Source organism: Oncorhynchus kisutch, linkage group LG2, assembly GCF_002021735.2.
Source record: "Oncorhynchus kisutch isolate 150728-3 linkage group LG2, Okis_V2, whole genome shotgun sequence".
Taxonomy (NCBI): Eukaryota; Metazoa; Chordata; class Actinopteri; order Salmoniformes; family Salmonidae; genus Oncorhynchus; species Oncorhynchus kisutch.
In genome coordinates, this window is record NC_034175.2 from 56,038,777 (window position 1) to 56,051,028 (window position 12,252).

The 12,252-nt window shown below is 40.0% G+C and overlaps 1 protein-coding gene across 7 annotated transcripts in view; it reads left to right on the forward strand.

Annotated features, from left to right (window-relative positions):
• Positions 1-12,252, forward strand: part of LOC109868426 (nck-associated protein 1) — a 57,901-nt gene that overhangs the window by 17,257 nt on the left and 28,392 nt on the right. For all 7 annotated transcript variants that reach the window (XM_020458022.2, XM_020458014.2, XM_020458006.2 and 4 more), the window contains 10 exons: positions 1,069-1,125; positions 2,962-3,104; positions 3,398-3,488; positions 3,752-3,889; positions 4,087-4,135; positions 4,530-4,686; positions 4,851-4,907; positions 5,016-5,112; positions 8,149-8,255; positions 8,608-8,740. In XM_020458022.2, coding sequence (XP_020313611.1) covers positions 1,069-1,125; positions 2,962-3,104; positions 3,398-3,488; positions 3,752-3,889; positions 4,087-4,135; positions 4,530-4,686; positions 4,851-4,907; positions 5,016-5,112; positions 8,149-8,255; positions 8,608-8,740 — 1,029 coding nt within the window. The remainder of the gene's footprint in view (positions 1-1,068; positions 1,126-2,961; positions 3,105-3,397; positions 3,489-3,751; positions 3,890-4,086; positions 4,136-4,529; positions 4,687-4,850; positions 4,908-5,015; positions 5,113-8,148; positions 8,256-8,607; positions 8,741-12,252) is intronic.

A 12,252-nucleotide genomic window follows, 5' to 3' on the forward strand; every position in this document is an offset into this window, starting at 1 on the left:
TCCCTGTTTCTGTTTTGGTGAAAAGCTGAGGGATGGGCCTGGAGAAATAAACCACTCTCAGATGAATAGACATAGCTATGGATGCAAGGACTGACCATCCATGATATCAAAATAGTTTTAACCATGTTATGAGACTGTACAGTGTTTGTTTACATTTTGGGTTATCATGTAGTGTGACAGTTGAACTAAGCTCATGAGGCATTTATAAGTTATATTCTTCAAGAATCAATGGATATATAGATATATATTTATACGTCCAAAAATGGATGTAGCAACTAGAGATTGCCCCTTTAAGTCTATCAAAAGTGTGTGAGTTTTAGCATGTGTCCATTAGACCTATGGATTTTGTTTGTTTGTTAGCAGCATGAATTAGATTGAGCAATAAAAGCCACTGGTTTCAAAAACAATGATTTATAGGCAGCTTGAACTTGTTGAATTCAACCATTATTATTAAAATTAGGTATGTGAACAGCCATCCACAACAACCACAATTCGTAAGGCGCAAATAGCTAAATGAGAGAGCAGCAGTGTGATTCACATCAATGCGATATGTAGATATAAAAAATAAGTGATATCCGTATCACCATAGACTATACCACTGCTGTCATCCTTACCTCCAAGTGTTTATTCAAGTTGGATCATCTTTGGATGCCGACAGCAGTCGCACCATTGGAAGATGTGTTGGACTGTAGCCTACAAAAGCCCATTCCTGCTCTTTTCCCGCGATCCAACTACACATTTAGTGTGTCATCATAGTGGTCTCTGATTTATGGTCAGACTCACTCAGGTGGAACAAACTTGCCTTTTTTCAATGCTGATTTGAATGTCATTGAGCAAACATTCTTTCTGAATTTAAAAGTAATCCTCGGAAGTAATCATCTAGTTTTTCAAAAGTATCTGTAATCTGATTACAATATTTTAGCTGGTAACGTTACAGATTACAGTTACGTTACTCCTCAACCCTGACTGTACATGTATAATGATAATCCATCACAAATAATAGTTACTTATCATCAAGTTACTATACTGTGAAATGTACATCCGTCTAATATCTTTCTCTCCTTCCAGGACCATGTCTGTGAGCTACTGAACACTATCGATGCTTGCCAAGTCTTCTTTGATATTGTAAGTTATAAGGCACATTGACCTGTACATAGCATGTAATTACAGGATGCTTTCTCAAATGTTTTGTCAAAGATTATATTTCATACACTGCCTTCAGAAAGTAGAATGAGTCCTTTTGGAAGTTTTTCTTGGTAAGCCATTTTCATGATTTTTGTCTTTGTTGTTTAGCACCCCTCCTTTCCTTTGTTTGCTTAAGCGGAGGCCCACCTGAACTCTTACCTTCAGAAAGTATTCATACCCCTTGACCTATTCCACATTTTATTGTGTTACAGCCTGGATTCAAAATTGAGTATAATTCTCACCAATCTACACACAATACCCCATAATGACAAAGGGAAAACATGTTTTTTGACATTTTTGCAAATGTATTGAAAATGAAATACAAAAATATCTAATTTAAGTATTCACACCCCTAAGTCAATACTTTGTAGAAGCATCTTTGGCCGTGATTACATCTTTGTCTTTCTGTGTAAGTCTCTTGAGAGCTTTCCACACCTGGATTGTGCAACATTTGTCCATTGTTCTTTTCAAAATTCTTCAAGCTCTGTCAAATTGAGTGCTGATCATTGACAACTATTTTCAGGTCTTGATATAGATTTTCAAGTAAATTTAAGTCAAAACTGTAACTCATCCACTCAGGAACATTCACTGTTTTCTTGGTAAGCAACTCAGTGTAGATTTGACCTTGTGTTTTAGGTTATTGTCCTGCTAAAAGGTGAATTAATCTCCCAGTGTCTGATGGAAAGCAGACTGAACCAGGTTTTTCTCTGGGATTTTGCCTGCTTAGCTCCATTCCGTTTATTTTTTATCCTGAAAAACTCCCCAGTTCTTAACGATTACTAGCATACCCATAACATCATGCAGCCACCACAATGCTTGAAAATATGTAGAGTGGAACTCAGTAATGTGTTATTTTGGATTTGCCCCAAACATTACAGTTTGTGTTCTGGACAAAAAGTGCATTGCTTTGCCAAATTCTGTCAGTAATACTTTAGTGCCTTGTTGCAAACAGGATGCATGTTTTGGAATATTTGTATTCTTTAGAGGAATCTTTCTTTTCACTCTGTCAATTAGCTTAGTATTGTGGAGTAACTATAATGTTGTTGATCCATTCTCAGTTTTTTTTCCTATCATAGCCATTAAACTCTGTAACTGTTTTAAAGCCACCATTGGCCTCGTGGTGAAATCCCTGAGCGGTTTCCTTCCTCTCTGGCAACTGAGTTAGGAAGGATGCCTGTATCATTATAGCGACTGGGTGTATTAATACACCATACAAAGTGTAATTAATAGCTTCACCATGCTCTAAGGGATATTCAATGTCTGCTTTTTTTATTTTTACCCATCAACCAATAGGTGCCCTTCTTTGCGAGGCATTGGATAACCTACCTGGTCTTTCTGGTTGAATCTGTGTTTGAAATTCACTGCTCGACGGAGGGACTTTACAGATAATTGAATGTGTAAGGCACAGAGATGAGGTAGTCATGTTAAACACTATAATTGCACACAGAGTCCATGCAACTTATTATGCAACTTTTTTTAAGCACATTTTTACTCCTGAACTTTAGACTTGCCATAACAAAGAGGTTGAATACTTATTGACTCAAACATTTCTAAAAACATAATTCCCCTTTGACATTATGGGCTATTGTGTGTAGGCCAGTGACAAAAATATCTACAGTTAATCCATTTTTAATTCAGGTGTAACACAACAAAATGTGGAAAAAGTTAAGGTGTGTGAATACTTTCTGAAGGCATTGTAGATTGAAATGTTTTTAGGTTCAGATTTAATAGTTTGGATGTAGATTCTATTTTTGTTCCCATATCTCTTTTTTACAGACTGTAAACTTTGACCTGACCAAGAACTACCTTGACTTAGTAGTGACCTACACTAACCTAATGATGCTATTGTCTCGGATTGAAGAGAGGAAAGCTATCATTGGCCTCTACAACTATGCCCATGAAATGACACATGGATCAAGGTATGTGGGGTGGTGTCTCTTCCTGTCTATGTCCTTTCTCTGGCTCATCTCTGAAATTTTCAATCTGCATTTGCACCATCCCTGTAAAATAATATTAAGATCATACTTTAACACAATGTTAACGTACTGTTATACCAATTGACAGTGGCCGTATATTAAAATCACGCAGTAATATAAAAATGCATTCCTAAAACATTGTATGGTAGTTACAGACCTAGTTTAGACCTAGTTTAGATACACCTGAGAACTACCAATGTCAACAACATGTTTATTTGTATTTATTTTTTATTTAGTGATCGAGAGTACCCGAGGCTGGGACAGATGATTGTTGACTACGAGAACCCGCTGAAAAAGATGATGGAGGAGTTTGTTCCCCATGGGAAGGTGAATATAAAGTGTCACCTGTTTCTCAACATTTTATGTTCTTTTCCTGAGCACTGACAATGAAAATACATATTTTGGTTACAATTTATAATATAACTTTCGGTTACACTTTACAATAACATTGATGCTTAAGCAATGATTATGTATGCATATATTGCTTATACAGTTTTATAAATGTATAAATAGTTGATTAATGCTTGTTCATGAAAGTTATTGTTAACTGTCATAAACCAATATATCTCTCTCTCCTCCCTCCCCTGTAGTCGTTGTCAGACGCCCTGCTCTCCCTCCAGATGGTGTACCCCAGGAGAAACCTGTCTGCTGACCAGTGGAGGAACGCACAGCTACTCAGTCTCATCAGTGCACCCAGCACCATGCTCAACCCAGCCCAGTCAGACACAGTGAGAACCCAATATATAGCATATTCCACTTAGTTTTGATCCAAAGGGATGTGTACGGTACAGTGGGTGTGTACAGTAATGTGATCCCCGCAGGAGTTTAACCCATTACTATGGTGTTGCTAGTGCCACATCTCTCAAATCACACCATTTTCTGCTCACAGGCATGTGCATTTACCTATGATTCTGATTTGTTCTAGATGCCCTGTGAATACTTGTCCCTGGACGCCATGGAGAAGTGGATAGTTTGTAAGTGTTTGTTTTTATTTAACCTTTATTTAAGTAGGCAGGTCAGTTAAGAACAAATTCTTATTTACACTGACGGCCTACCCCGGCCAAACCCGGACGACGCTGGGCCAATTGTGCGCCGCCCTATGGGACTCCCAATCACGGCCGGATGTGATGTAGCCTGGATGTGTGCATAGAGTGGAGTCTGATCTAATTGATTTAATAGGTTTATACCATTGGAGGGAAGGGGGAGCGTGATCATTTTTAATTGTAATTCATTGTTCAGGTACAGGCTTGTGAAGTCATACAACACTTAAAAAAATATAAATCAGTTGAAATATTCTCATTCTGCACAAATACTGTTCAAAATCATATTTCTGTAACTTTCTATCTGACTCTAACTTTTGATTGTCAGTTGGCTTCATTTTATGTCACGGGGTCCTGAACAGTGATCAGGCAGCTCTGAGCCTGTGGAAGCTGGCTCTTCAGAGCAGCACCTGCCTCTGTCTCTTCAGAGACGAGGTGTTTCACATCCATAAGGCTGCTGAGGACCTGTTCATCAACATCCGCGGGTGAGGGACACTAACTTTCTGAGCTAGTTTCCTGAAGCCAGATTAAGCCTAATCCTGGACTGAAAAGCATGCTCAATGGGTATAGTTTGAGCATATTCCCAGACAGCTGTTAAGTGTGCGTGTGTGAGTAAGTATATTGACTATTCTCCCTTTTCATTTCATAGCTACAACAAGCGTGTGAATGACATCAAAGAGTGCAAAGAACAAGCTCTGTCACATGCGTAAGTGCCTCATAAATGCATCTTATTGCACCAAGAGGTTTTAATAGTATTTGTCACAGTATCCTCTCATTATGAAATTGTTGCCGATTTGTTTTTCTTTTGTTACAGAGGTTTGATGCACAGAGAAAGACGCAAGTTCCTGAGATCTGCCTTGAAGGAGCTGGCCACAGTCCTATCTGACCAGCCAGGGTTACTGGGGCCTAAGGTACTGCACTAGTGCTATATTTTGGTATTTTGACACTTTTTTTATTTAGACAGTATGGAAATCAGATGGAGGTACGGCAGGTGGGAGAAACAATGGGAAGGGTGGACACAGGGATTGAACCCCAGTCTTAAGTGGGAAGATTTGTATGTGTGACTCCTGCTAGGAGTGTTGCCACTTAATGACGGCTCTTCACCTACCCTGCTGCGCGACTGCTCTCTAGTTGTGTTAACATGATAATGTTACATAAGACTAATGTAGCAGACACGAGTCGGGCAGGGTTTTATTTTATTTATTTTATTTCACCTTTATTTAACCAGGTAGGCTAGTTGAGAGTTAAGTTCTCATTTGCAACTGCGACCTGGCCAAGATAAAGCATAGCAGTGTGAACAGACAACACATGGAGTAAACAATTAACAAGTCAATAACACAGTAGAGAAAAAAAGAGAGTCTATATACATTGTGTGCAAAAGGCATGAGGAGGTAGGCGAATAATTACAATTTTGCAGATTAACACTGGAGTGATAAATGATCAGATGGTCATGTACAGGTAGAGATATTGGTGTGCAAAAGAGCAGAAAAGTAAATAAATAAAAACAGTATGGGGATGAGGTAGGTAAAATTGGGTGGGCTATTTACCGATAGACTATGTACAGCTGCAGCGATCGGTTAGCTGCTCAGATAGCAGATGTTTGAAATTGGTGAGGGAGATAAAAGTCTCCAACTTCAGCGATTTTTGCAATTCGTTCCAGTCACAGGCAGCAGAGAACTGGAACGAAAGGCGGCCAAATGAGGTGTTGGCTTTAGGGATGATCAGTGAGATACACCTGCTGGAGCACGTGCTACCGGTGGGTGTTGCCATCGTGACCAGTGAACTGAGATAAGGCGGAGCTTTACTTAGCATGGACTTGTAGATGACCTGGAGCCAGTGGGTCTGGCGACGAATATGTAGCGAGGGCCAGCCGACTAGAGCATGCAGGTCGCAGTGGTGGGTGGTATACGGTGCTTTAGTAACAAAATGGATGACACTGTTATAAACTGCATCCAGTTTGCTGAGTAGAGTGTTGGAAGCTATTTTGTAGATGACATCGCCGAAGTTGAGGATCGGTAAGATAGTCAGTTTTACTAGGGTAAGTTTGGCGGCGTGAGTGAAGGAGGCTTTATGGCGGAATAGAATTCTAGATTGGAGATGTTTGATATGAGTCTGGAAGGAGAGTTTACATTCTAGCCAGACACCTAGGTACTTATAGATGTCCACATATTCTAGGTCGGAACCATCCAGGGTGGTGATGCTAGTCGGGCATGCGGGTGCAGGCAGCGAACGGTTGAAAAGCATGCATTTGGTTTTACTAGCGTTTAAGAGCAGTTGGAGGCCACGGAAGGAGTGTTGTATGGCATTGAAGCTCGTTTGGAGGTTAGATAGCACAGTGTCCAAGGACGGGCCGGAAGTATACAGAATGGTGTCGTCTGCGTAGAGGTGGATCAGGGAATGCCCGCAGCAAGAGCAACATCATTGATATATACAGAGAAAAGAGTCAGCCCGAGAATTGAACCCTGTGGCACCCCCATAGAGAGGGGGTTGCTCATAGCCCCGCCTGCGAGCTTCAAATCAAGTGTCTGCCCTCGGAGTAAGAAGGAATTTCCTCTTGGTCTAAGACGTTGGTTGCTCCAGTGGGAGACCTGAGTTTATATCCCGTGTGTTACACAAACAACACTGAAATACTGCTCTAGTTGTGGTAATATGGTAATGGGAGTTGGACTAACACAATCTAGATTACTGGGCCCTAAGATACCACACTACTGCTCTCTAGTTATGATAATGTTACATTAGACCAGGGGTCTCCAACAGGTACACCTATTGAGTAGCACGCCAAACGACTCTGAAAATAGATACAATTTTCACATGTTCCACCGCAAACTGTCATAAACACATCTCACAAGTATCAGACATCACATCTCCCAGGTACTATCTAATCAATGCAACATTAACATTATCCCGGCCTCCCGGGTGACGTAGTGGTTAAGGGCGCTGTACTGCAGCGCCAGCTGTGCCACCAGAGACTCTGGGTTCGCGCCCAGGCTCTGTCGTAACCGGCCGAGGTATATCATGAATAAGTATATAATTTGTGTCTATTATTTGTTATTTTCTAACTTTGCAGAACCATCGCTAGACTGCACTCCTCACTCGATAGATTCACAATTAAATGGCCAGATGCACAAAAATGTTTTATTCAGATATGAGTTGAGCATTGACATGGACTCAGAACATCCAATTTTGTTGTTCTCTATGAACAATTGTAATTTTGAGAGTGGAAAAAAAAATATATATATATATAGAAACCGGAAAAAATACAACTGAGGAAACATAATTTGGGAAAATATATAACTGAATTTTAAGATTTTTTTTAAACAGATTTTATAGGCCCCCACTTAGAGTTGTTTATTAACCAATATTTTACAAAGTATATTGACAGAAAACGTAGTACACTACTTTCTCTAGTACAGTAAGGACCCAGTAAGAGTTGCAGGGAAGAGGAGAAGAGAAGAATGTGCCTATTTGAAAGCTAGAAGAAAAATTGTAGCTCATGACATACACCACAGTTGTCTACTTATCTTAACACGATAATGTTACATCATAATAACACTAGTGGGCAGCATGTAGCCTAGTGGTTAGCGCGTTGGGCCAGTAACCGAAAGGTTGTTGGTTTGAATACCTGAGCCAACAAGGTAAAAAAATCGGTCAATGTGCCCTTAATCCTAATTTGCTCGAGGGCCATGGTACTACTATGGCTGACCCTGTAAAACAACACATTTCACTGCACCTATCCTGTGTATGTGACAATATAAAATATTTATTTATTTTCTAGTCTTTTTTTTGTTGAGTTGGACTAGCACTATCTGCACTCTAGTTTTGTTAACATGATTATGCTAGTTGGACTAACTGTAAAGTGATCAGAGGATTAGGATTCAAATCCTGAAAGACGTGACTAATTGATGGATGAAAGTAACTATATAACTTGACTCCTGTCCTCTTTGTAGGCCCTGTTTGTGTTCATGGCTCTGTCATTCGCTCGGGATGAGATCATTTGGCTGCTACGACATGCAGACAACATCCAGAAGAAGAGCACAGATGACTTTATTGACAAGTAAGACACATCCTACTGATTCAACTTGTAACTATGGGATTTCCCTTTACCCCTCATGAAATGTTGTGGCACTGTGTTTACCTCCTTGAAAAGTCTGTGTCAAAATGTTTCTTCATGGCACTTTTGTTCTTGCTTGATTTTGGCCATTAGGAGACTGAAAGTGATGTGTCTTAACTTGAATGTTGACATGCACCATTTTGTGGGACAATATCAAAAGCAGAGAAAGTAAAGAACATTTTTGAGTAAAATGACCCTTTAAGGAATGCCATGGTGTGAAGGAGTATTGAACATACTAATGAAGTGTAGGTCTATTCTATTCTTTTAGATAACTCTTGCTATTCTATGTCCTCAGGCACATTGCAGAGCTGATCTTTTACATGGAGGAACTGAGGGCCCACGTGAGGAAGTATGGTCCTGTCATGCAGAGATACTACGTCCAGTACCTGTCTGGCTTTGACGCCGTGGTGCTCAACGAGCTAGTACAGGTGAGACTGCTCTCTGGAGCGAACATTGGTCTGCCTCCCAAATGGCACCCTATATTTCAATACTTTTGACAATGGTTCCTAGAGCTCCGGTCAAAAATAGTTTACCTATGTAGGGAATAGGGTGCAATTTCGGATGTACTAATAGTCAATGTTATCCCTTTGTTTCATAATATCCTAGTATATATTATATATTATAAACTGGGTGGTTCGAGCCCTGAATGCTGATTGGCTGACAGCCATGGTATATCAGACCGTATACCACGGGTATGACAAAACAGTTATTTTTACTGCTCTAATTACGTAGGTAAACAGTTTATAATAGCAATACGGTAACCTCGGGGGTTTGTGATATGTGGCCAATATACCACGGCTAAGGGCTATATCCAGGCATTAACAGGGTTCTTCAATAATTCTGCAAAATATTTGTTTGATGTGCATTTTTTATGTGTAGCTGTTTAGTTACGTGGGGAATTTATCATACAACATCAGCTGATTCAGGAAAAGGTTTTCTGAATGATAGTCAAGTGATAAAGATCGTGTGTGATACTGCAGACGATTGAACAACAGCCAAAGTGCGGGAATTAATGTTCATCTGGAGAATTGACAGAACATTTTGGTGTCTGTTGTTACGGCGGTCAAAATAGTTAGCCGTGGACAATATTGGCAAGATCAAATCAAATTGTATTGGTCACATATACATATGTGACAGATGTTATCGCGGGGTGTAGCGAAATGTTGTGGTTGTAGTTCAATTCCTGAGGTAAGATTACTGTCCGTGTACGTTTTTTTCGTTTGATTTCCGAGTTCAAATGGAGCAATCAGGAGGGTGAAAACAGCGTATTTATTCTTTTTTTTATAGAAATAGAAAAAACTAAATGTGTTTTTTGTTTTTGCATTTAAAACCAAACAAACAACTTCATATTTTGATTTTCACATGTGGGTGGGGTTAAATGTTGAATGCCTGTCATTGGTTAAGTGCAAAGCCAACATTTCCTGTCCTTTCAAAGTAGGAGTTCACCCTTCTAACTCCATTCTATGAAATAATTATTTATTAATTCATCGGTTAATAGCTGTACATACCATGCCACAGTGCCAAGATTAAGTAAGATTTCTCAATTTCTGCATAAGATTTAATGTGTATTGACTTATTAATGAACTGCTGTTACTGTAAATGGTTAGCAGACTGATATATCCTAGCTACCTAATTAACCATTGGTTATCTTATTAAATGATGCCATACAGCCAAAACAACAGTATATATTGATAGACTAGAGATATTCCCCTAGCTATAGTTAGTCAGTGGTTGCACATCTAACTAGCTGGAACACCTCAAGGATTGTGGGGTCCTGTCCAGAAGCAACCCCTAGCTCCTACCCCTAGACACTTGTTGAGATCTGAGAGGATTTGAACAGGTGTAAGCAATATTGCCAAAATTTCACCAAGCCTTTCAGAGGGTACGGTGGAGCTCTCACCATGTCACCACCCATCAAACAATCCCTCTCAGATCTCCACAAATGTGACTAGTTTCAGGAAACTAGGTATATGTCGTGTGTCGCTACTTCACAGGAGCCATTTGAACATAAACCTTTTTTTTTATCTAAATGCGTTTTTTTGGCAGGAATGCCTTCTGGAACGTGAACTTTCATGTGCCTTAATAACAAACTTGTATGCCATCTGTAAATACAAATACAATGTTTAAATTACCAGCCTAGTTGGTTTAGCCACGAAAAAGTGAGCAACCTTCACACTAGCCATGATTGGCTGAGATAATGCCGAGAGATGAGTTCAGATTGGTCTGCCATGTATTGTGCTTCTGTCTATAGTATGAGCTGGTCAGTATGTGTAGGTAATCCTTTCTAACTCTCCACTTTCTGGAGGACCTAGTTTTGAAATCAGTGGAATTAGAGTATGATAGCTAAGGAGATGGAGGAAATTCTGGCGTTTGATTGCAAATATGCAGACGGAGTCGAAAAGAGAATACACAGAAGGCTGTTGTATAAAACATTACATCTTCAATCTTAGGGCTAGCATGGCATCTGTTACAGAGAGGGAGAAGCATCCAAATTGTATTGGTCACATACACGCGTTTAGCAGATGTTATTGCGGGTGTAGCGAAATGCTTGTGCTTCTAGTTCCGAGAGTGCAGCAATATCTAACAAGTAATATCTAACAATTTCACAACATATACCCAATACACAGAAATCTAAGTAAGGAATGGAGTTAGAAATATATCAATATATGGAAGAGCAATGTCAGAGTGGCATAGACTAAGATACAGTAGAATAGACATTATTGTGCCTCCCGGGTGGCGCAGTGTGCCATCAGAGACTCTGGGTTCGCGCCCAGGCTCTGTCGTAACCGGCCGCGACCGGGAGGTCCGTGGAGTGACGCACAATTGGCCTAGCGTCGTCCGGGTTATTAAAGTGGCCAATGATCTCAAGTCTGTGTAGTCTGCAGCAGCCTCTCTGTGTGAGTGATGGTCATCCATGTAAGAGAGTCTAGCTAGCTACATTTTCAGACATTACATGTTTCTAACTTTGTCAAAGTAATTTTAATTTGAACTGTAACTTTACGTGTAGTAATATTTGTATCTCAGAGCCATTTGCATTGCTAGTTATAGTCTAATATTAGCTAGCTAACATTGAACCTGGTTGGTTAGCTACCTCCAGATTCACTCATAATATGAGTTGGTATTATGGCTCATTGTTTAACTTGCTAGCTACATGCCTAAACAAAAGACTACATGCAAGTTACTATTTAAATATAATGTTTATGATGTCACTGCGACACCTCTCGATAGATGTAGCAGGTAGATTTTAGAGCACTCTCGTCTGAGTTTGCCAGAGCGCAGAATAACTGATGAATTTATGAGCGCTCAACACCCGTTGAATGTGGCCGGTGTCAGTAAACGTTAGGAAAAAAGTATAATAAATGTTTTGCCAGCTGCACAGTTGCAGTCACCAACGCTCTGGAAAACATAAAATAAGCCTAACCAGCTCTGCTATGGTGTGTAAAATGGTCAGAGTGAGCTGTTCTCTCATTTGTGCCTGGAAGTAGCTAGCAAGCTAGCCAATGTTAGCCAGTTAGCATTGGTGCTTGACTGATGTTGTTAGATCAGAACACTCAGAACAACCCTACTCCTCAGCCAGGGATCAAGGAAATGCAAATGGAAATGTTTCCCCCATTCCTCACCTCCCTCTTAAAGCACATTGGAGGAGAGGAGTGAAGGTTCCTCGCCTCAGGCTACAATGCACTTTCAAGGAGAGGCAAGGATGGGAGGAAATAAGGACAGAGGAAGCAAGAATTTGACGGCTAGTTTTCAGACACAGACTCACACACACACACACACACACACACACACACACACACACACACACACACACACACAAGGCTTGAAGAGTTTACTGATTTCATTATTGGTTATTATTATTGATTTTGTTGACAAAACCCATTGTCTTATACTATTATATTAAATTATTATATCACCTATTAAAACATATAGAAATGCTGTT